Genomic DNA, 21,795 nt, shown 5'->3' on the forward strand with positions numbered 1-21,795 from the left:
ACATAATGCTTAAACACGTTTAGGACTGTTTTAGCCTTGAAAGGGAGCAATCCGGTATTAACCGCTTGTCAAACAAACTCAAGAATTGAAGTTTATTGTTGTAAGTGTTCCAGATATGTGTATATAAGCACAAATTAAAGAGCGAATTAAAAATAGACAAACGATTAGCGTTGATTTATTACAGTTTCATGGATTGAATGCAATATTTTCGACTCCTGTCCGACAAAAAAACAGGGTAGTCTATTTATTTTTTGCTGGATCCCTTTCTCCCCTTCCTCCATTTCTTTCCTGACCTGGACGACTTGGAAGATCTGGATTTTTTGGAAGATTTAGATTTCTTGGATGATTTGGATTTCTTGGATGACTTGGATTTCTTGGATGACTTGCTGGATTTGTGGCTGTGGCTATGACTGCTATGAGAAGGCCTGGGTGGATGAGGCTTCGGTGAATTTGGCTTAGCCGGTGGCTGTATTTAAAATAATTCAGGTTTAGGTTTTCAAGCCATGTCGCTCGCAATATTTCAAAAAAAAACGATAACATGAATTCAGTCAAACCACTGGATGTTAATAGATGCAAATTGTTTGTGCCTTTAAACAAGAAGTTTAAAGGGGCCACGATAACCGATGCTCATGTTTTGCTTCAGTTTCAAAGCTATGGCTAACTCAACGGTTTTCGTGCAATGTAATATAGAAGTTCAACGGATACTCTGCACTCTTATGTTTGTCGGCTCTTTTCAAAAGGAGGGCATTTTGGTATTCCTAATGCCACATATAGAATGAAGTATGACATTGCTTACACCACATTCACCATGCACAACCACTCTCAATAAAAGTCAATGGTAAAACTGTTCCGTATATCTTACCTTGTTACCGCCGCACTTCTTGCCTCTGCATCCGCATTTTTTACCTCTGCATCCTCCATTTCCTCCACATTTTTTACCTTTGCATCCTCCATTTCCGCCACAGTTTTTTCCTCTGCAACCTCCGTTTCCGCCGCCACCAATTATTACCTAATCCAATGCATACAGTCACACGACAGCCAGCTATAGCAATATAAGCCAAACGTTTCCTTTTAAAATTGTTGGCATTCCTCGGCCCCGTCAAACTTTCGCGCATTTTTTACTACCGTCGCCGTGCCAATTTTTAGAACGGGTGAAAAACAAACAGCAAAAAAGTTACGGAAATTCATTGTGTTTTTAAGGATGGTGCGTTTATTTGAGGGAATGATAAGCGACGGTTTTAGAGCATGGTTTTAGAGGGAAGATCACGAAAGCAAAAACAAAAACTTATACCAAACGATCCGTCATCTGATTTTCTACCAATGTAGCATCATTGTATGCCAAAGAGCTTGTGCCCTCATTCGGTCGCACATATTATATTAAGGCACTAAATTTTTTTTTAATACTCTTTGTCGAGCAGTTAAATGAATATTGAACTTCAAATATTGAAACCGCATACCTGGCTCTGGCCCTGACTTTGACTCTGGCTTCCACCGTTACTCTGAAAGAAATTAGAAACGTTGTTTTAATCACCAGGGATTTTTAAAGATACAAATTTTTAACCAAAACGTGACTTTGTTGCTTTGTTGCAGAATACAATTGCTAGCCAAACACAGGGGTATTCTTTATTGCGTTTATTTTTGCGTCTAAAGAAATTTTTGCCTGCTTTCAAATTTGATCGTGGACACGTGAAATGCCCTCGCCAATTATCAACAAAAATAATTATCCAATTTATTTGATCCAAACAGCAGCACAAATGCTTACAATTTGATGTTGGTTCTGTTGTTGGACTGCATGAATCCCATTGCCGTGAACGGTCTGTTGAAACATGAAGAATGCGATTAAACCCGAATTCTTAGTTAAGACTTTATTATAAATTTATTTGTAGATTTTGTATAACTTAGTCGCTCGTTCGTTTAATTCGTGCTTCATGGGACATCCGCATTTTGTTTTCAATGTTTTTGTAGAATTTTTTTAACTGCATTTTTAACACGTTAAAATTCAAAACCCTGCGCCCATGATTGTGATCAAGTAAAAGCGCGTCATAGTTGTGACGTAATTGAGGTAAAAAAAAACTTCACCTGTCCTTGACTTTGACCTTGGACCATGCCTCCTCCATTGCTCTATAAAAGAAATAAAAAATAAAATCACTTAATAAACTAACTACGTCACACACTTACAACTTGATGTTGGTTCTGTTGTTGGACTTGATGAATTCCATTGCTGTGAATGGCCTGTTAAGAAATTGTTGTTTCATTTATTTATTTTATATATGTTGATGGAATCTCTTTAACACGTTGGAATTATTATCAAGGACATCGCGAGCTAAAAAAAGCGCATGACTGTTGTAAAATAATTGAGAAAACAAAACTTCACCTGTCCTTGACTTTGACCTTGGACCATGCCTCCAACACCAATCTACAAAAGAAGTTAAAAAATAAAAATATTCTAAACCATCTATGACAAAAGCTTACAGCTTGATGTTGGTTCTGTTGTTGGACTGCATGAATTCCATTGCTGTGAATGACCTGTTAAACCGTAAAAAATGGTTAAAATTCAGGATTTTGCAATATATTTTTTCCAATTTCGAAATACACAATCCTTTACAAACACCTTTTCTGCGAGGTTGCAAATTAGGTTCATTTTTTTTTCTTTTGCCAACCATAGCCCTTGTTTATTGTTTACTTGTGTAGAAATATATTTTTTGTGCCAGAATATCTTGTGAGTAAATCATCAGGTTTTCCCCTTGTGTATATGATTTAATTAAGCGCCTTGGCCAACATCTTTCACCAATATTTATTAGTGTTGTTTTGTTTTTCTTGCATGTATCTGGTGAGAACTGTGATCGAAAAGTATTATAATATGAAGTAGGCTATCTTATCTTCTATTTTTAAAGTCCGTGAAACGTCTTCAAAATGTAATTGTTAGTTAGAATTACTGAAATGAAGTTAGTTTCGATTATAAAGTGTGCCTGCGTCACCTGTTTTTGACCCTGTCCTTGTGACGCATATCCGCCGTGACTGGCTTGTTGCTGTAAAAAAATAGTTATAAATAACACAAAAACAAGCGAAAATAAAAAAAACTTATGATACCATTTAAGCTTGTTGTCGAGGCGTAGTAAAGCATACCTGATATTGCGATTGACTGCCAGAAGCGCCGTTTGAATGTTGTTGCTGCAAAAGCAATGCAAAAGCATATGTTGCACTGTCTTGTTAGCACCGTTTTTAAGTTGCCGAGGTTTTTTAACATGAAATTTATTATCAGCTATTCAAATTCGTTATCCAAGCAGTATAGCATACCTGATATTGCGATTGACTGCTAGAAGCGCCGTTTGAATGTTGTTGCTGCAAAAGTCATGCAAAAGCATATGCTGCACTGTCTTGTAAGCACCGTTTTTAAGTTGCCGAGGTTTTTTAATATGAAATTTATTATCAGCTATTCAAATTCGTTGTCCAAGCAATAAAGCATACCTGATATTGCGACTGACTGCTAGAAGCGCCGTTCGAATGTTGTTGCTGCAAAAGCATATGTTGCACTGTCTTGTAGGCACCGTTTTTAAGTTGTCGAGTTTTTTTAATATAAAATTTATAATCAGCTATTCAAATTCGTTGTCCAAGCAATAAAGCATACCTGATATTGCGATTGACTGCTAGAAGCGCCGTTTGAATGTTGTTGCTGCAAAAGCATATGTTGCACTGTCTTGTAGGCACCGTTTTTAAGTTGTCGAGTTTTTTTAATATAAAATTTATAATCAGCTATTCAAATTCGTTGTCCAAGCAATAAAGCATACCTGATATTGCGATTGACTGCTAGAAAAACCGTTCGAATGTTGTTGCTGCAAAAGCCATGCAAAAGCATATGTTGCACTGTCTTGTAAGCACCGTTTTTAAGTTGCCGAGGTTTTTTAATATGAAATTTATTATCAGCTATTCAAATTCGTTGTCCAAGCAATAAAGCATACCTGATATTGCGATTGACTGCTAGAAAAACCGTTCGAATGTTGTTGCTGCAAAAGCCATGCAAAAGCATATGTTGCACTGTCTTGTAAGCACCGGTTTTAAGTTGCCGAGGTTTTTTAATGTGAAATTTATTATCAGCTATTTAAATTCGTTGTCCAAGCAATAAATTATATCTGATGTTGCGGCTGACTGCTAGAAAAACCGTTCGAATGTTGTTGCTGCAAAAGCCATGCAAAAGCATATGTTGCACTGTCTTGTAAGCACCGGTTTTAAGTTGCCGAGGTTTTTTAATGTGAAATTTATTATCAGCTATTTAAATTCGTTGTCCGAGCAATAAATTATATCTGATGTTGCGGCTGATTGCTAGAAAAACCATTCGAATGTTGTTGCTGCAAAAGCCATGCAAAAGCAAATGAAAATAAAGTATTCGTTTTAAAAGCATGTGCATCCCGAGGACAACTAGACCCTTACACAAAACTTTTCATCCAGACTAAAAAATGTTACACGCTAAACGTCCCTACACCTTGCTGCTTTAAAATCCAGTGTGGGCGAAATGGTGACATGTTCGTTATTAACTTTGGACATGAGCAAAACATTAAAGCCAACATCTTGCCAAGTAGGCGCCACATAAAATGTGATTACGTTTCGGTCGAAATATTTCGCAATATTCAAATATTAACGCACTTTTTGCAAAGATGCTGACGAAAGTTTTTTTTTTGAAATGTACACACTCCGAATTCCTGGATCCCGCATAGGGATTCATTCTTTAGCAATAAATATAATAAACCATGTTTCAAGTCATTAAAAATTCTTCGGCGGCCAGTACCCTATAGCTTGGATTTCTAAATGGTGCCCATTGAACTATATGGTCGATACCTGGTGTTGATGTTGGGTCATTTGGTGCAACTGGTGGAGCTTCACGTTGATGTGAAACGTGTTGTGTGAACTTTGCTGTTGCGATTGTGACATGCTGTAACCTGGAAAAGAAAGAGTGGGTCTTAACTTTCTGTCAATTTGTTTACATTAGGAATGTGCGAGCACAGAAAAGATTCGGATACGATATAGTGCGCGATTCCAAGCAACATTGTTTAAACTGAAGTTAAACGCGTTTTATTTGGGATTAGCGGTCAATTTTCGATGCCCATTTTCGGATTCGGTCCCTGTATAGTTCCAAACGCATGCAGCCCACTTGCCAACTAAAATAACTACGTCGTCCAATGAACGAATATATAGAGAATGCTAATAGTAATAACTGACCTCTTTTAGCGACTTCTGTCTGCTCTTCCTTAGTTTTTTCTTCAAAGAAGTCAGCCCATTTTTTTACGACCTGTTCAAAAACGTGAGTGAAAATGAACCTCCTTTAAGCAGTTTTAAGTGGATGTAAATTAATTTTGAGGAGGGTTCGCATCGATATTTGAACGAAATAAAAACAACGGACGTTTAACCGCGTACTGTGTACTTTGATATGCAACGCAGAAGTGGTCGGCAACCCCATGCAAAACATTTCTAGGCGTACTTATATTAAGTTATTTTGGAAAAATTACAAAATAACAATAGAAAAATGCTGACAAACAAAGTCGACAAATTTAAGTTTATCCTGCTTACCCCAGCAAACTCCTTGTATGTTTCTTCATCGATCCCCGATTTGGCGTTAACGCCGACAAGGGCGACGATCAACGTCAATACTATTGCCAATTTCATATTCCAGATCTGCAAAAACCTCCTCGCGACTCAACTACACGCTGAAAATGAAACTCCTGCTATGCCATTGCAAGAATTTTAAGCGAAAGCTAATGTTGAAAGAGTGGAAATTCCACGAAGAACAATAAGTTTGAGGAGAAATCTCACCATTTACTGCCCCTTAAGTGTACGCCCGGAAAGCAAACATCACCGGCAAGGCATCAGGCGAGAACCCGAAACGGCGCTCTGACGCATTGAGCTTTCACGATAACGTGTGGTTTAAAAGACCATAATGATTCCTTAACAATAGAAGGCGTAGCCGATTGCCGAAAACGTAAGAAACTGAAGACAAAGAATTTCAGGCTACTTCTAGTATTGTCGATAGGAATTAAATTTACTCTTGGGCTTGTGCAAAGTTTAGAGAAAAGAGCCTATCCCATTTTTCTGCCAACACACAATTTATTAAATAGTTTGCGTTACGTTTTGATTGTACGTATTACATTTCGCTGAAACGTCAACTTTATTTAAGTAAAGCTTTTTTGTTACTTTTTGTACATCTGTGAAAACTGCAACAACACAACTTCAAATTAAAGTTCCCTTTCAAAACAATTTACCTTTTTCCCACTAAACCATTTATACTGGGTCAATGTGCAGAAGAGTGGTTAAGCTTATAATTAAGAATATACTCGGAAGAAACGGAAAAATCCCGTCCAGATTTTTAGGCAGATATTCGTAAGTTTAAAAAAATACGTGTGATGCGTAATTGTTTGTTAGTTGTCTATCTTTGGTGCTGTTGACCCCAACCAGGCGTACGCGAGCTGGAAAAGGTTGGGGAACACTGCTTTACTGTATGTCAGGGAACATCGTCGGATATTACACTCATGAACACAGTTTACATTTTTTTCAGATTGATTTAATGGTAGAAGGTATATGACCAAAGACGGCCACATTTTTATGATCTTGAAACTTGACAATAAAAGAATTACAACATACAAACGAAAAAGCAAATAAAAACTTTTCAGTAGTAAATTGTCCGCACTCGGTGAAAAGGCAGGCGTTCAACTTCGGACAAATTAGCACGCGCGAAATCCCACAAATACATGTCCACTGTTATAGAATTCACTTCTTTCACGAGTGCGGTTTTGTTGGGCGAGTCGCTCTGAGCAATAATTTCCCTTGTCTCTTCCACCAATTGCTGGACTGCAGCGATGGAACAACCTCGTATTTCTATTTCGTACCTGCAAGATTGTAATGCGTTTATTTTTTGCTGGATAATCGTTAAGGTTGAATTAAAGATGTGTTTCAAGTCGTCCTTCGCGAAATTGTTTGCGATATGACGTCAAAGGGTTTGGTTCAGACACGTTTTATGCAAAGAACAGGTGGCAATGGCTGCGATAGTTTCACGTCTTGGCACGTTCGCAGTAAATGTAGTATTTACTTTCTGGGAGGCTAAAAGTCCACTAGTTTATCCCAAACAAAGAAGAAAGAGGAATAAAAGTTGGAATTCGACAACACCCAATCAAAATGACGTTTCTTGCGCAAACAACTTTCTGTGCAACTTCTGACCTTCGTCTTACATGGCAACGGCAATAATGCAGTTAGGCATAGCAAGAGATGTTTTTTTCAATGTAAAATTTGTTTTAATTTACGAATTTTTTAAATGCATGATCAGAACTTATTGGAAGCCTAACACTTTTAATAACAAAAACAAACTGATACCAAGCATGGTTTGTTGATGTACCAAACAAATTTCATAATGTTAACAGTTTTTTTTAGTATGTGCAGTAGTGCAATAAGGTAACAACATGGGGTGCAGTGTTGCACACATTGCTAAATGGATTTAATTTTCTTTTGCATAATATAAACAAATCCTGTAAATAAGTCTTACTTTGCACATAAAGTTTACTTTACTTGAAATTTTTGCAATAAAAATGTGTGCATTTATCAATGAGTTTAAAATGATTCAGTTAATTTATTATTTATAGCAACACAAAATCTGTTTAATTATTATGCGAAAAAATACATGGAATGCTATTAAGTATTTATTAAAAGATGAATTCCTCCTACAAAACTTTTAGTATAAATAACATAAGTTTCATACCTGCAACCACTTTTTAACAATGTGTGGCTGTTCAAAGTGTCAGTCAGTTCCTTAGAGTATTCCAATATTCCAAAATACTCCAGTGTTTGTGGTACTCTGTAGTCAGCAAACATGGTGAGGGAATCAATGTTGTGGAAGTGTCCCAAACCCTTTCCTGTGGAACAACCAAACACTTCTGAGATAGAAAATCATTATAATACAGTAAACTATACCTACACTGTTTTTTTTCCAAATACATTTGTTTTCTGGCAAATAAAAAGCAGCGAAACATGACAATAAGAAATGAAAAAAAAGTACGAACCTTCAAAGCAACACCAGATATCAGATACCAAAATCTGGGCTCGTTTGTAAAAAGCAACAAGTTTTCCTTCAAATTCCACCACATCTTGATATGAATGGAAATGCTTGACAATTAAATGTAGAAGAAAAAGTGCATCGCCATTGCTTTCTCTGTGAAATTAGTTAAACGTTGTATGGATGCATTTTCACTGCATTTAACTTGTGAAATATAAACATTGCATAAATGCCGCAATCATAATAGCTACCATAACTATCTTTTTTTATTTTACCCAGTAGTATATATTTTATGACATCTTCATTGACTTGTTCCCACAATCCCATTAATCTGTATACTTATAAACACTAACCTTACACAGTTAACAAATGAACCTCCATATTTGTCCAAAAGCACTTTTCCTGCTTCCTTATAAGCTTCATACCGTTCTTCAATCATGGGCACTTCCATCTATCATTAATGTGTTGTTGTTATGATGAATTGTCTGTACAACCTCAAAAGCAAAATAAACATACCTTTGAGTCAGATCTGAATATATGACTAAAATCCTCCAACGTAACATTGGCCATGAAGTTTGCATTAAAAACAGGTTTACCTTCATCAAGAGCTCTGTTCAATGCAGCAACAAGTGACCAATAACCGGCATACTCCTCTCCTTTATACGTCACCTAGAAATACATAACCCTTTTTTGTGGACTTTAAAATTACAAAAGTGCCATATGATTAGTCTATCAACATAGTATTAAAATTTTCAGTAAAAATTAGTTTAAAGTGTTGTGTACTAGCTTTGTATTTCGTTTCCGGATCATCGGTCCAAAATGAAAAGTTCAATGTGTCAATTGTAAATATGAAATCCACAGATTGTTCATCTGCAACCTGAAAAACATGTACCAATGACAGCCAAAATTTCATAAAAACAAACAGTTCGGGCACTTCTTTTACTCCCCAGTGTGACTTGCTGCAATCCTATGGCAGATGGCAATTCAGATAACCTTGCATCTGACTCAATATTAATGCCCTTGCCATTTTTTGCATATTTATTGTTCATAATCACACTTAAGTTCTTTATGTGCAAAATAAAGTTGACAAACTTTTATTGAAAAAACATTGAGATGCATCAAATTAACACAGCAATACTGAACGTAAAACTCAAAGTGTAAATTACTTCACATACCATTGAATGAAACAAAATTTGCTCAAACCTGTGGATGAAGTTTGTGGTGTTTCCAACATTTTAAGGAATGTTCATGTCTAAAGAAACACTCTGCTGTTTTTACTGCAACTTCTTTAACCTTTTTTGAGTTGATTTTTACATGCATACTCTTTTCCGAAATTTGATTTCCCGATATCCACGGGGGTACAATGTTATTGCACCAAATCATGTCAATGATTTTACCCAATACAGCATGTGATCCAACTGTAATGCAATGTTTCTAAAATGCATATTTATTCTTTATTACCAACAGTTTTCACATTTGCCCACACGGAAAGTACTTTTGACCTTTATTGCCAATTTTGTAGCATTGTAATACAACCACTAGTATTAAAATTTTAACAATTGTGCACTTTGGTTCCACTGGGACCGAGTGGGCTGGGTTTCACAAACTTGGTGCCGCACAACGTATTTTATGGGTCACACAAAATGCAAAATATTTATTTGTTGTACACAAAGTACAGTGCTATTCATGAATGCCCAGAAAGGTTTTCAATTGTTTCACAGAAAATAAAATGCAATTAGAAGGGAAGAGGCACGGAGCAAAAAGTTTTGAAGCCGAGCACTAGGGTTTTCCCCTACCGTTGTCCTTTTGACTAACATGTGGCACTTGTGCTAATTAATGTATTCAAGAAAAACCCGTGCAATTTATTACCGTTTGACGTATAAATTGTTATTTTGTTTATGCTCCAAATTCATAAAATTATCTTTGGATACGATATAAATTTTTATTTTGTAGTTAATTTATGCGAGCATTTTAGCCTGTCTTTGCCCCACGGGAGTGAGTTAAGTGTGCAGTCAAGCGTATTAGTGTTTCCTTTTTTTGGCTGGACACATAAAGAAATTACAAATAGGCATCAGAATCATTTGTTCAGACAGACTCCATTCAACAGAGGCTGACATTTCAAACTGTTATATGGTTATGGTGAGGCATTAAGTACTTCTCGGACTGAAATGCATGTAGTTTGATCATTGCTGCATTTGCGAGCATCACATTTAGAAAGTTTACTTCTACATTGAAGAAGTGAGGCGTGGCGTGGCGTTTCGTTTAGATTGCTCGTTCTAAAGTAAGACAAAATAACCGTCATACTTGCAAACTCTTCGTTTTATTTTTTATATAAGGCCATAAAGTGTATTAAAGCCCCTGAAAGTCATCAGCAGTGCCATCAGTGCAAAACTTTGTTTTTGTTGTTAGATTGCTAGGATTTTGCATTTTAGGGGTACTTTTACAAAATTTGTCAAAGTGATTAATATTAGGAAAAATGCTGTCATGAATGCGGACACAACAATGCAATCTCAAGGTGCTACGAACGACACGAAATTTTCTGCAAATGCGTGCAGTGCCAAAGTGGTCAAAAAACAACCCAAGAAAACTTCAAAACGACGTGTGAAAGTAAAGCCAGCAGTTCGGTGTAATGTTTGTGAAAAAACTTTTTCCTATCCTTATCGCTTAGTCTTGCACCAGAAAATTCACACTGGAGAGAAACCGCACCAATGCGATGTTTGTGAAAAAACATTTCGATTACCTTCCGCTCTCGCCGTACATAAGCGAACTCACACTGGAGAGAAACCGTATAGATGTGATGTTTGCGAAAAGACCTTTACTCTATCAGGCACTTTAACTAAGCACTCCAGAATTCATAACGGGGAGAAACCGTACAAATGTGACCTATGTGAGAGAAGATTTACCTTGCCACACGGGTTGACTAGGCACATGTTAATCCACCAAGGAACAAAACAGTATAAATGTGAAATTTGTGAACTGAAATTCAGACACGGAAATACATTACAAATTCACATGCGCAGACACACTGGTGAGAGACCATTCATTTGTCATGTTTGTGGAAAAAAGTTCGGGCAGAGAAGAAGCCTTGCCAGTCACTTTCGAACTCACATCGGAAAGGAGCCTGAGATGTTCGTAAGAGCCTAGTTGCCCAGTCGCGAAGATGGAAACGCACATCCAGAATTAAAGCAGGAATTTCAATGATTTAGTTGCGCCATACCTCAATAATAAGTCTAACCGGAGAGAAACCGTTTAATTGCAAAATTTGTGACATAGACTTTAACGGGAAAGGAACGTATATCACGCATGTAGAGATTCATACCGAATATATAAGTCGAAGAGCAACTTTGTATGCGTCCATCGCACAAGTTTTAAGTATATTTCGTATTTAATTCTTGTCTTGCTTTTTTCGCGGCGCAATGCTGAGAGGAAAAATAGTTTCTTAATTTGTGCTTGCTCTATTTTTATTGACAATTAGTCACTTTCAAAAGAAAAAAAAATAACGATGATAGTTGTGTTCTTTAAAATTGAAGGGAAACAAAGCGATCGAAGAGTTCTGAAAAGAAGTACCAATGGTCAGCGAACAGTTAACAAAAGGCAGACAGGAACTCAAAGACAATAGAGGACTTTTCACACAAGAAACCTAACGTCTCAAAGGCGACACAAGAAAGCAACCGTTGCTATACATTTTGAAATGAGATACTGGACAGGACGTTTCCTAACCCAATAACCCAATAAAGTGAAATTCCGAACACTGACAAAACTGACCGTGCAACTGTTGCGATTTATATGCCAAATTTGAGCCTCGAGTCGGGTCTTGACAATATTATTTATGATCGATGGGAAATCCTACTTAATTAACGCATTTGACATATGATCGCACGTGAGTTCTAATTGTTGTATTTTCGTAACCTAACTTAAATTAAAAACTTGATGCAAACACTACACCTATATTTATTTACCATGAACAATTTTGGATACGAAATTAACACATGCAATGATACCAACGCCAAACTGAGTGAATTTACGCCCAAGCGCTCAGACAGAGTTGAACAGAACCAAAAGAACTACTATTATCACTACTCATGCACAGCAAGCTCCCTATTATATAAAGCGGAGAACAAAGCAAACTAACAGTCAACGGATATCAAAGAAAGGTCGGTTACTGAACGACGATAAAGGACCGTCACATGGGAAAACTTAAAGACTCTAAGCGACCAAGCCAAACACTTTCAAACTAGCTACTAAATCACTTGAAATTAATAGGACGCCAAAACAGCTGGGAAACCATATCACACGGATAAAAAAGACACAAATCACGTGAATGTACAACCGTTGCTATCGCTACACTTTGAATTGAAACACACTTGACAAGACGGCCCTAAGAATGCCTTTACCCCTAACCCAATGGAGAGAGATACCGAACAATGACAAACTGGCCATGCAACCTAAATCCATAAATGCAAACGTTGTTATGTACCGTAAAATTACGTTACAACATGGCATCAAAGATAAGAAGTGCATTGGTCACAGAAATAGTCAGATTATGGCGCTTAGTTGTGTTGTGCTTGTAAATAACTCTAAGGGTCTCAGAGATATTTAACAGTGTCTCGATGGATTAAAAAAGACGGTTAATGCGATTGAACGAATAAAATGCGAATGGTGGGATGCGGAAAAAATTATATAATATGCAAAATTGGTTATGTTATGAATGTTATAACGATGTACTATTGTAAATAACTCTAAGGGCATCAGAGATATTTAACAGTGTCTCGATGGCCTGAGCGCGAATTGAGTCTCTTCGATTATTAAACTTGCTTCTGCCCCGTCCTATAAAGCACCCAGAACTAGGATATCTTTCCGAATAATTGTATTCATTTCTGTTATCTGCTTCATTACGACGGTACATTACAAACTTTCAATAGAACGTTGATAGAATTCCAGCGAATAGAATAGCAAAGAGCAAAGATTAGACTAAATTTACAAAAACTGGGCTCTTTAACGCTTTCCATTATAACAGCTGATTGGTCATTAATGTCACGTGATATCACCAAACGGTTGAAGTTCTGGTGCTCACTAACGGAAGGAGTTGGTCCTTTTTGTATTATCTGGGACGCATTGAAATGATTAGTGTAATATAAGAGTTTATATCCTGTGAGAACATTTTATGTGGTAAACAGGATATTGAATGACTCGCTTTGCTCGAGAACATTCGATGGGTTTATCATGTGGGTCGCATTATGGGATTATGCAAAACTTGTGCAATGGTGCACACAAAATGAATTATGCAATACTTGTGCAATGCTGCACACAAAACATTACGAAATACAAGCACTGATTTCAGTAACGTATGTTACATGCTCTTACCCAACGCGTTTCATCCCAACATGTGTGGGTGCGGTCACTTGTGTTTCTAGGTCAACCGATCTTTGCTTCTCGAGCGATCTTGTTACTGGTCTCAGACCAGCAGTCTGTTAAAACTGTTTGATTTGGCCCTGGTTTGCTGCCTGAAAAGACCATCGCTGTTTCTGGCAGTTGGCCGTCCATTGTTAAATTTTTTTTCTTTTCAGAACCCTAAACAGCCTCTCTCCAGTTTATATGAAGTGTATGGCTTTCACGTGTAACTTATTTTACGTTTTTGCTCTCTATACTCGTATATCAAATGAGCAGTAATTACCACGTTTGTCTAATTCTTGGACTTTATACCAATAAAAAATGGCGTTATTCTTTTAACGTAGGTTTTCAATTAAAGTCAGGTTAGGGAACCAATAAAAGATCTCGCGTGTGTCCTTATGTCAAATGTACTTATCAAAAGGATTTTCTTATCAATTGATAGTTAAAATTGCTTAGGCGCAACATTAAATTGGGGCCCCGAATGGGGATCGAACTCATGACCTTAAGATTATGAGACTCCAAAGTTTTTTTTATGTATTTTGTTCGTAATGTGCCATACCATCGTCAAAATGTATTTTGAATCTAAGTGTTTATAACCAAATGCAATGTCAAGTATAAATAACATGTGCGTTATGGAGTTATAACATCCGTGTAGTGTAGTTAGAGAACTTTTTGAAGTAAACTCTGTGTCGTGGAGCTAGAGGACTGCTTTAAATAACATCGGCGAAAAGAAATTTATTTTAAAGCTCTACACTTTCTGCAAATAAACGATTTTTTACATTTTGGCCTATGTTTGCAGTATTCTTTTGGACACAAAGTGGCGGCCATGAGCTTCTATCGCGAAACAATGGGTTGGACAACTTGTGTTTTCTATGTGCTTTGTTATGCACAATCCCCATGCATTTCCATTTCGTCCTCGTCTTGGTCCAAAATTGTTCCAAATCTTAAAAACGGTGCATGACTACACTCTATCCCTTGTCGCTCAAGCATATACAGCAATACGATTGCTGGCAGTCGCCAGTTACTGCGCTTACAGCGTCTTGAACTACGTCACACATGTTTTGTCGCTCGATTGCGTTCACAACGATTCAAAAACAACGTCGATCGTTTAAATATCTGAGACAAATCCAGTCACAATTTGCACCTCACTGTCACGTTGCAAAAACTAAATCGATTCAACTGAGTGAGCATTGCACCAACTACAAAAAAGGCTTTCCGTGCAGTGAACGTGAAAATGTAGCAATGTCCTTTGTACAGGATAAGAAAAAAATTCAAATTTCCAAAGACCAAAGTCAAAGAGAAATACCAAAACACTAGATTTGCGCAAGACATAGCCTACTGCAAGCACATGTTTCGTTGCAAACTGCAATTAAAGCACTTGATAAGCCAGCTCTGGAGCTGCATGTGAGTTTTGCGCAAAGTTGCCATGGCCGTGTCACGTGCACTTTAATGTGTCATACCATGTCAAAACGTTAACTCAAATGTTAAGGCCTTAAATGGAATTACCAAGTGACTGAAAAACAACTTCGGGCGGTAACCGAGGCCATTAGGGATTGCACAAGTTTCTTTAAAAGGGCATGCTGAAAATAGCTGATGCGAAGTTTGAGAATTACGAGATTGAGGTAACTTACTTCACAGCATGGCCTTGCAACAAATATTTTTACTGTTCTTGTTGAGCGTAAGCGTAAGAAGCCAGATCAACTTGGAATCGTGCACAGTAAGTCTTCAATGTGGAAATGCAAACGGTTTATTTCAGTCCACGGGAAGACCAAACACTTCGCAACAAATTCGAGGTCCACCTGGCAAGAGAGGTACAAAACACCTTGCTGAATTACGAATTTTTTGTGTTTTTCTGTTGGCCAAACGATAAAACGGTACAGTACGCTAGCGCACACATGCAGTTAAGGGCCAGTTAATTGCAATCAGCATACCACACAAAGATAATATTCACAGTGCACAAATCACACCTTTGCGATTGCGCCCTCACTGTCGTACGTAAGTTGTATAGGCTGGACGAAGCGCGACGACCAACAAACAATACTTTCAAGCAATTTTTAGATCTGTGATATAATTTTGGTGCATTGTTAGCTCTAATTTATGGTAACTGTATAATTTTTCCGGTAATAATGGCCTGTCACAGAAATACTAATACTTCAACATAACATTGCGTGTTCAGGACCACGGGGATTTCCCGGCCCAAGGGGGATGAAAGGAGAGGCTGCCAAGCAATGTGAATGTGCTGACGGAGTCGTTGAACTTCGCAGCGCATTTCAAAAACTTCAACAACGACTCACTAAAGGTTAAATTATCCTGCAGGTTGTTTTCAAAAACGAAATCCCCATCATTTTTCAGTTGCTTTAAATCCGACCACTTGCGACGAGGTTTGGCCGAGACATGAAAACGACACAGGGGGGGTTTACACAATATATCCTCTCTCTAAAACGCGTCGAGGTGTTCGAGTTCTTTGCGATTTTGTGACAGATGGCGGTGGATGGCTGGTGAGCATTACCAAGTTTTCTCCAAACCAAGATTGATAAAATAAAATTTTGCTGGTAACCCTTTGGCGCAAAGTAAATGTTTCGTCTCTTATCTCTTTTAGTTTAAGCTTACATTTCGGATATAACATCTTAGTCAGCTTTTTTCATTGAAATACCCCAAATTTAAACCAATAGAATTCGAATTCGTTACAACAAAGTTTGAATTTGTTTTGTTCGTAAAAGGTTTTTCAAAAACGTGAGGACGGATCAGAAAACTTTAACCGAGGTTGGGACGATTACGTGAATGGTTTCGGAAATCTTGATGGTGAATTCTGGTTGGGTAAGTTTTTGTTTTTCGCAGGTGCATGCTTTATGATTTTAACTACATTCACCTTATACAAAGGTCTTGAAAAGCTTCATCAGATAACCAATAGTGGTGAATATGAGATGAGAATTGATATGGAGGATTTTGAAGGAAATAAAACCTTCGCCGCATATGGGTAACCTTAAATACATTTTTAAATATTCTTCAGTTTGATTCACAAACAAAAATGTTTTTTGTCCATTTTTCTGCAGAAGTTTTTCGGTGGGAGGAGCAACTAATTACGAAATAATCTGGGATAGTTATTCAGGGCCAGCAGGTAAGATTGACCATTGCGTTTGTGCCCAAATTGTCAAGCACCAAAAAGTTAATGCTTGACAATTCTCCACGAAACATGACTTTGCATTCAAAAGGTAACGGCATGAAAGCTTCCGGGACAAGGTTTTCGACAAAAGATTATGATCAGGATATAACCTCTGGCAATTGTGCCGAAATTTACAAAGGCGGTTGGTGGTTCACAAAATGTCATGCTGGAAACCTGAATGGTTTTTATTACGGAGGTCCACACGATAGTTTTGCCGATGGAGTAAATTGGAGACCGTTTCGTGGTTACAACTATTCACTGAAAAATGTAGAAATGAAAATCAGAAAGTTGTAAAAGTTAACTTTCCTGCAGGAAATATTTCACAAAAATAAAACTTTGATAATTTGTTTGAAATTTTGTACAAATTTATTCTTCGGGTTGTTGTTTCCTTGACTTGTTTCGACTCCCATAGTATTTAGATTGTAACTGTATAAATGTGGTCAATCAAGATATATATTTTGTGTCGCAGTGTTGGAAGCATTTGATTATGTCAAAGCTTGCGGGTGTTTGTTGCCTAATTGAAATAAAAACATGAAACAGTGTCCATATTTTACATTGTTGTTGTAAGATATGTTTGCCTGAGGTTGTGTTCTACTTCAACGTCACAACAAATATTGTTTTGCAAGAGCCATGTTGTACTCGAGTTTGAAGTTCGATTTGTTGCCTTGATATTATTAATGTGCTATCTGATTCAGAGTGATTCCATTACATTTAACAAAATATACTCTGTTCCAAATCAGGTTAATCTCCTGAGAATAAGTTTGCCGACTAACCTGTCTTACAGCACACAAAACGTCTCATTGAGTGACGTAACTTAAACCAGCAACGATTTATTCGTACAGATTATCGAGTACGTGGTGAAGTTACAAAATACAACGTTGTATCACGTACGTGTAAGCCTCAGTATTCATAGTTATCTTTTTCTACCTATTTGCAAAATCAACTATTAGTTACGCATAAGTTTTGCATTTGTGTTGTAGGCCCAATTACGGTAATTGGTAATGTAGGTTGTGTAAGTAATTTAACACCTTTAGGTATGACCTTTTGCTTTTTATAAATTTGTGATATTTTGTGTAAATTTGTGACCTGGACTAGTTGAATAATAATGAGAAGAATTGTGACGGTGAGGTTTGCACCCTTAAATACTTTGGCTCGCTTTTGCCATTTCCAGTAATTGTTAGTGAATCTTCCCAGGAGGGTATTTAGCAATGCCATATTGTCCACATCTTCAGGACTGTGTATCTGAATAAAACACACAATAAGTTGCAAAATGTCCAGAGAAACGCAACTTCCGGAGATACGTTGAGCGAACAGTTAGTATTATTCGCACTGTTCGCACTGTTGCGAATATGGAAATATTTTGTGCGGATGCCAAATATGGTGCAGATGACAATTGCGTGATAAATAGTTGTTTTAGTTCAGGAATTCCCTGTTTGTTTATCACTTATCATTACTACCTGCAGTGTTGTTTCATGCAACCGAAAGGCTGCACAAATTTTAAAAACTGTTTCTGCTGTCGGTTCGTCTCTGTTGTTTGGTACTCAGTATAGGGTACCCAACAGATCGACGTTGATCGGACAGGTACCACAAAGTGGAATCTGGTGTGCCTGCTAGTGTAAAAGCTAGCACAGTGCACTGATGAGATCTCACAGGCGTGTATACACACCCTGTCTGCAGCTTGCCAATATTATTATGGCTATTTTTGCACATATGTTTCCGCTGTGATTTTTAATTTACTTGAACAACATTTTCCAAAATTAATGACCTTACTATGGCATTCGCCGAGTAAAAAGTTGCATTTATAAAATTGCAGCAGATGGTAAATGGGTTTAGATTATAGTATATGTGGTAACGTTCTATTTGCGACCAAAATATTATATCTTTTCTGTTGTTATTTGCCTGTGATAAGATTCGTGATACGGAAGTTTACCAGAGTTTTGAAAAATCAAAATCTCAAGCGTTTTATTCGTTTGTTTAGTTGAGCAGATGAAACTTTCGTGCTCGAAAAATGTGCGAAACGTTTTAGAAAAAGTGGAAAAGCACTGCAGTAAACGATTGTGTGCGTTTTCAACTATTTTCAGCTAACGCGGCCACCCGGAAGTACTTTCACATTTTATCCTTGGAGGTTTGAGACCCCTGATTATGTAACAAGCTGTAATTATAAAACTTTTACTATAATACAACTTATCTGTCTAAGAAAGCGGCCTTCTTCTTTGCCAAACTCTTCTCCTTGGGTTTTAACTCTGAAAAACATCAAATAAAGTTATGTCGTTTTGCGGCAATTTTGCTTCGCTGCAGTGTTTGAAACAATTTCGTTCCGGAATGTATTTTAAAACATCTCTTTGCTTTTACAACAATTTTGCAAATTTGGTATGTTAACACATGGGGGTAATTTTGTCTTCAAATGCTGCCAAAGGGTAAATTTGAGAGCAAAGGTCGGGGACCTATATGCACTATATATAGAAAAATGATACAGCGTATGCATACTGCTGTGCCCGAAGGTGTGGGTGACAGTGAGTCACCGTGACGAACGTTGTGAGGTAAGCGCAATATCCAGCGCGTTGTGCTGTGTGTTCTCTTTATGTTGCGTCAATTCTTTTATCGAAGACAACTTTTGTTGCGTAACAAAGAACAACATTATTCATAACCAGCAAGACCGAAGGGCAACAGTGCAGCTATGGATGTAAGGTCGTTCATTTTTACCATTTTTGAGTTTAAGGAAGGTAAAATTTCTGGTACAAACTTGCTTTCCGTTCACTTACATGAATTGAGGGATGAAGGAAAGCCGAGAGTATTAGATCACTTGAAACTTTCGTTCAAACCAGGTGTGTTCGATAATAACGCACTTGGGCTGATACATCGCTTTGTTTCCCTTCAAGCCTTACCTGTGTGTTTTGTTTGCCAAGACCAAAACGCGATGCAAGGGTTAAAGTTTCTCAAATTTCATCTTGACGAAGGTGGGATTCGCTTCCCCAATGGAACTTTGGTTACAGAGTTTACTCGTGAAGACCAAGATTGCATTTCAGAACCAGCATGTACGTTCAATGGGATACTTCCGACAGGGCATGAAGCTTCTATTAGAATGCTAAGGAACAATATGCGAATGTATCTGAATAATGACCAATTGCAGCTTTTCTGTGATTTAGACGGTGTTTCACCAATTTTATCCGTTTGTGAGCAGTCACATGTAGCTCTGACAGACACATTGGTGTTTATGCATTTGGAAGCAACAGGTTTTGAATCCAGAAAGATAACAGAAGTTTCAATGATTTCTGTTCCCAAGCAGGGACTCCGAAAGGAGTTAAATCCAGCAGACTGCGATGTAATAAACCTCGTGATTGATCCAGAAATTGATATCGAATATATTGCGTCTGAAAAATCCAACTTGACCCTAGAGTTAATCAAAGATTGCGAGAAAATGCCGTTCAATGCCGAAGTAGCCTCTTTCTTCATGGAATATCTGCACCGTTACCAAAACTGTTGCCTTGTGGCCCACGCCGGAAGAAAATTTGATTTCAAGGTTTTTGGCGCTCACATGTACAGCCACCCATCACTCTTCAAACAAATCGAAAATACAAAAACCACCGATGCTTTGACGGGTTACATTAAACTGAGGTGTCCGAAACCGAGAACTTTGGAGGCAATGTACTTGAAATTTTGCGACACATCCGTACCCGATGATGATGGAACGGCGAAACGGGATACCCTACTTTTGCTCAGAACTGTTTGTGCTGAACCAAAGATATTATCTCTCGCGGGAAAATGGCCTTTGTCAATATATAAGCCAGAGTGACTTCCCATCATGCTTTTTTATGTGAGTTGTGCTATCGACGTGTGTAGTTTCATGTTTAAATTGATTTTATATTCGCAGAAATTAATATATTTGCGTTTTGAAACAAACTTCATACATAAGTACAACTATTTACCAATGCCCAGCACAGAACAATGTCAGTCTACTGAAACTATAAAACACAATAGCTATTGTTGCTGAATAGCAGAACTTAAGTTTTGATTACGGGGATGTCCCCAGCATGAAAGTTGAATCCCGTTCGATTAGGTCACGTATTTCCGCGAATTGTGAACAGTTTACTAGAGTTCACAGCCAATTCTTGATTACATAAATAAGCGGTGGCTGTTATAACCTGTTTTTCCAAAACTGCAACTAAACAACTGACGGTTTTTCGGAATCATGTGTAAGAGTAAAAATGTATGGCACTTTTGCATTGATTTAAATGATCATCCACGAATCAGTTTGATTGAAAAATCGAAAATATGGCCTTGAAAAAAAAACATTTGCTTTCATAATGTGGCATTACGTACACAGAAAACAACAATTTGTTTGCCTCGAGAATGAAAAGCGAATGCAAGTGGCCAAACGCATTGAATGAGGTTTTTATAATGTCGATTGAATAGCACCTCGAGCAATTTGCAATAAGCAGGTGGTCATTCTTTTCTCATTGTATTAGTCGAGTTATTTTAACCACTGCTACCGAATAGTCAGCGTCACGTGATGATGAATTGTTGCAATGATCGCGCCTAAAGTGGTAGTTTTTGCAGTGAGGGTTTCCGGAAAAAGATATTGGTGTTTTAATGTTACACTAATGGGTGGATTAGAAGTCAAAAGTCGTGGGCAATTAGGGCTTATGGTCAGTTGAAATTTGCTCGGTCGTCTGTTCCGCAATATGTACAAAATTTTGCTAGCTATCTGAGGCTGGCAATATGTAGATTAATGGTTCCCAACTTTCTTGACAAGTGACGCATTCATCCAATACAAAATGAAGACGTACATAAAAACATTTACTACGAATTCGCTCAGGTATTTTGCTTTCACTCTTTGAACGATGCGTTGTTTTTATTACGACAACAGTTCAACGGAAATAAAATTCGTAAATCTTTTAGGAAAATCGAGGGATGCGCTGTGAATACTATGTATAGTAACATAGTTAGTTTTCCTACATATGGTGGACCTTTCTGTGTATATCCAATACTGGTTTAACGTTTAAGTTCTGTTGTATATATGAGAACAAAAAATTTCCAAAAAATCTAAAAGTATTTGGAGGTAATCTGCTTAAATTGGTTTGTTTGCCAAGCACAATGGTTGCATCAAGGCAGTACTCTGGTCGATGTTTTCGAAGCTGCTGCAAAAAGTAATGTCCTATAGAGGTTAAAAAAGGGGAACCACTAAAGCAGTAATAAGGCAACTAACTTG

General features: G+C 37.4%; 4 protein-coding genes across 11 annotated transcripts; 2 read left to right on the forward strand and 2 right to left on the reverse strand.

Annotated features, from left to right (window-relative positions):
- Positions 1-133: 133 nt before the first annotated feature.
- On the reverse strand, positions 134-5,732 carry LOC145898861 (uncharacterized). Of its 6 annotated transcripts, XM_082987498.1 has the most exons (17): positions 5,563-5,732; positions 5,215-5,284; positions 4,834-4,934; positions 3,960-4,004; positions 3,629-3,673; positions 3,469-3,513; positions 3,298-3,342; positions 3,127-3,171; positions 2,979-3,029; positions 2,473-2,526; positions 2,375-2,416; positions 2,179-2,232; positions 2,080-2,121; positions 1,763-1,816; positions 1,458-1,499; positions 863-1,009; positions 134-466 (listed from the first exon to the last, which is right to left on the reverse strand). In XM_082987498.1, the coding sequence occupies exons 1-17, from the start codon at positions 5,656-5,658 to the stop codon at positions 245-247; spliced, it is 1,200 nt and encodes a 399-aa protein (XP_082843624.1). In that variant the 5' UTR covers positions 5,659-5,732; the 3' UTR covers positions 134-244. The 6 variants fall into 6 exon arrangements, with proteins under 6 accessions (XP_082843624.1, XP_082843625.1, XP_082843627.1 ...); XM_082987499.1 differs by lacking the exon at positions 3,960-4,004; XM_082987501.1 differs by lacking the exon at positions 3,469-3,513.
- An 828-nt stretch (positions 5,733-6,560) lies between these two features.
- On the reverse strand, positions 6,561-9,769 carry LOC145898678 (queuosine 5'-phosphate N-glycosylase/hydrolase-like). 2 transcript variants are annotated; one of them, XM_082987225.1, is made up of 7 exons: positions 9,236-9,769; positions 8,820-8,909; positions 8,549-8,701; positions 8,386-8,483; positions 8,040-8,188; positions 7,739-7,892; positions 6,561-6,875 (listed from the first exon to the last, which is right to left on the reverse strand). In XM_082987225.1, exons 1-7 carry the CDS (start codon positions 9,413-9,415, stop codon positions 6,656-6,658), a joined length of 1,044 nt encoding a protein of 347 aa, XP_082843351.1. In that variant the 5' UTR covers positions 9,416-9,769; the 3' UTR covers positions 6,561-6,655. The 2 variants fall into 2 exon arrangements, with proteins under 2 accessions (XP_082843351.1, XP_082843352.1); XM_082987226.1 differs by having other exon boundaries at positions 8,816-8,909; positions 9,236-9,369.
- Positions 9,770-15,037: 5,268 nt separating this feature from the next.
- On the forward strand, positions 15,038-17,124 carry LOC145897336 (microfibril-associated glycoprotein 4-like). Of its 2 annotated transcripts, XR_014402378.1 has the most exons (8): positions 15,038-15,234; positions 15,600-15,722; positions 15,776-15,921; positions 16,144-16,240; positions 16,304-16,400; positions 16,477-16,541; positions 16,636-16,944; positions 16,999-17,124. XR_014402378.1 is itself a non-coding variant. In XM_082985581.1 (7 exons), the coding sequence occupies exons 1-7, from the start codon at positions 15,063-15,065 to the stop codon at positions 16,878-16,880; spliced, it is 945 nt and encodes a 314-aa protein (XP_082841707.1). In that variant the 5' UTR covers positions 15,038-15,062; the 3' UTR covers positions 16,881-17,124. The 2 variants fall into 2 exon arrangements, 1 of the variants encoding a protein (XP_082841707.1); XM_082985581.1 differs by having other exon boundaries at positions 16,636-17,124.
- Positions 17,125-19,221: 2,097 nt separating this feature from the next.
- Positions 19,222-20,712, forward strand: LOC145899112 (three-prime repair exonuclease 1-like). Its single transcript, XM_082987830.1, has one exon. The coding sequence runs from the start codon at positions 19,264-19,266 to the stop codon at positions 20,377-20,379; it is 1,116 nt and encodes a 371-aa protein (XP_082843956.1). The 5' UTR covers positions 19,222-19,263; the 3' UTR covers positions 20,380-20,712.
- The last annotated feature ends 1,083 nt before the right edge of the window (positions 20,713-21,795 follow it).

This window comes from Ascidia mentula, chromosome 4 (genome assembly GCF_947561715.1).
Source record: "Ascidia mentula chromosome 4, kaAscMent1.1, whole genome shotgun sequence".
Taxonomy (NCBI): Eukaryota; Metazoa; Chordata; class Ascidiacea; order Phlebobranchia; family Ascidiidae; genus Ascidia; species Ascidia mentula.

Coding starts and splice junctions, on each gene's coding strand:
- LOC145897336 (XM_082985581.1), top strand. CDS start 15,063: ATGGCCTTGCAACAAATATTTTTACTGTTCTTGTTGAGCGTAAGCGTA. Junction 15,235..15,599: donor AGGTCCACCTGGCAAGAGAG/GTACAAAACACC, acceptor TTGCGTGTTCAG/GACCACGGGGATTTCCCGGC. Junction 16,241..16,303: donor TGATGGTGAATTCTGGTTGG/GTAAGTTTTTGT, acceptor CCTTATACAAAG/GTCTTGAAAAGCTTCATCAG.
- LOC145898861 (XM_082987498.1), bottom strand. CDS start 5,658: ATGAAATTGGCAATAGTATTGACGTTGATCGTCGCCCTTGTCGGCGTT. Junction 3,030..3,126: donor GCAGTCAATCGCAATATCAG/GTATGCTTTACT, acceptor ATTTTTTTACAG/CAACAAGCCAGTCACGGCGG. Junction 467..862: donor AGAAGTGCGGCGGTAACAAG/GTAAGATATACG, acceptor TTTTAAATACAG/CCACCGGCTAAGCCAAATTC.
- LOC145899112 (XM_082987830.1), top strand. CDS start 19,264: ATGGATGTAAGGTCGTTCATTTTTACCATTTTTGAGTTTAAGGAAGGT.
- LOC145898678 (XM_082987225.1), bottom strand. CDS start 9,415: ATGATTTGGTGCAATAACATTGTACCCCCGTGGATATCGGGAAATCAA. Junction 8,910..9,235: donor ACCACAAACTTCATCCACAG/GTTTGAGCAAAT, acceptor CATGTTTTTCAG/GTTGCAGATGAACAATCTGT. Junction 8,702..8,819: donor ATCCGGAAACGAAATACAAA/GCTAGTACACAA, acceptor ATGTATTTCTAG/GTGACGTATAAAGGAGAGGA.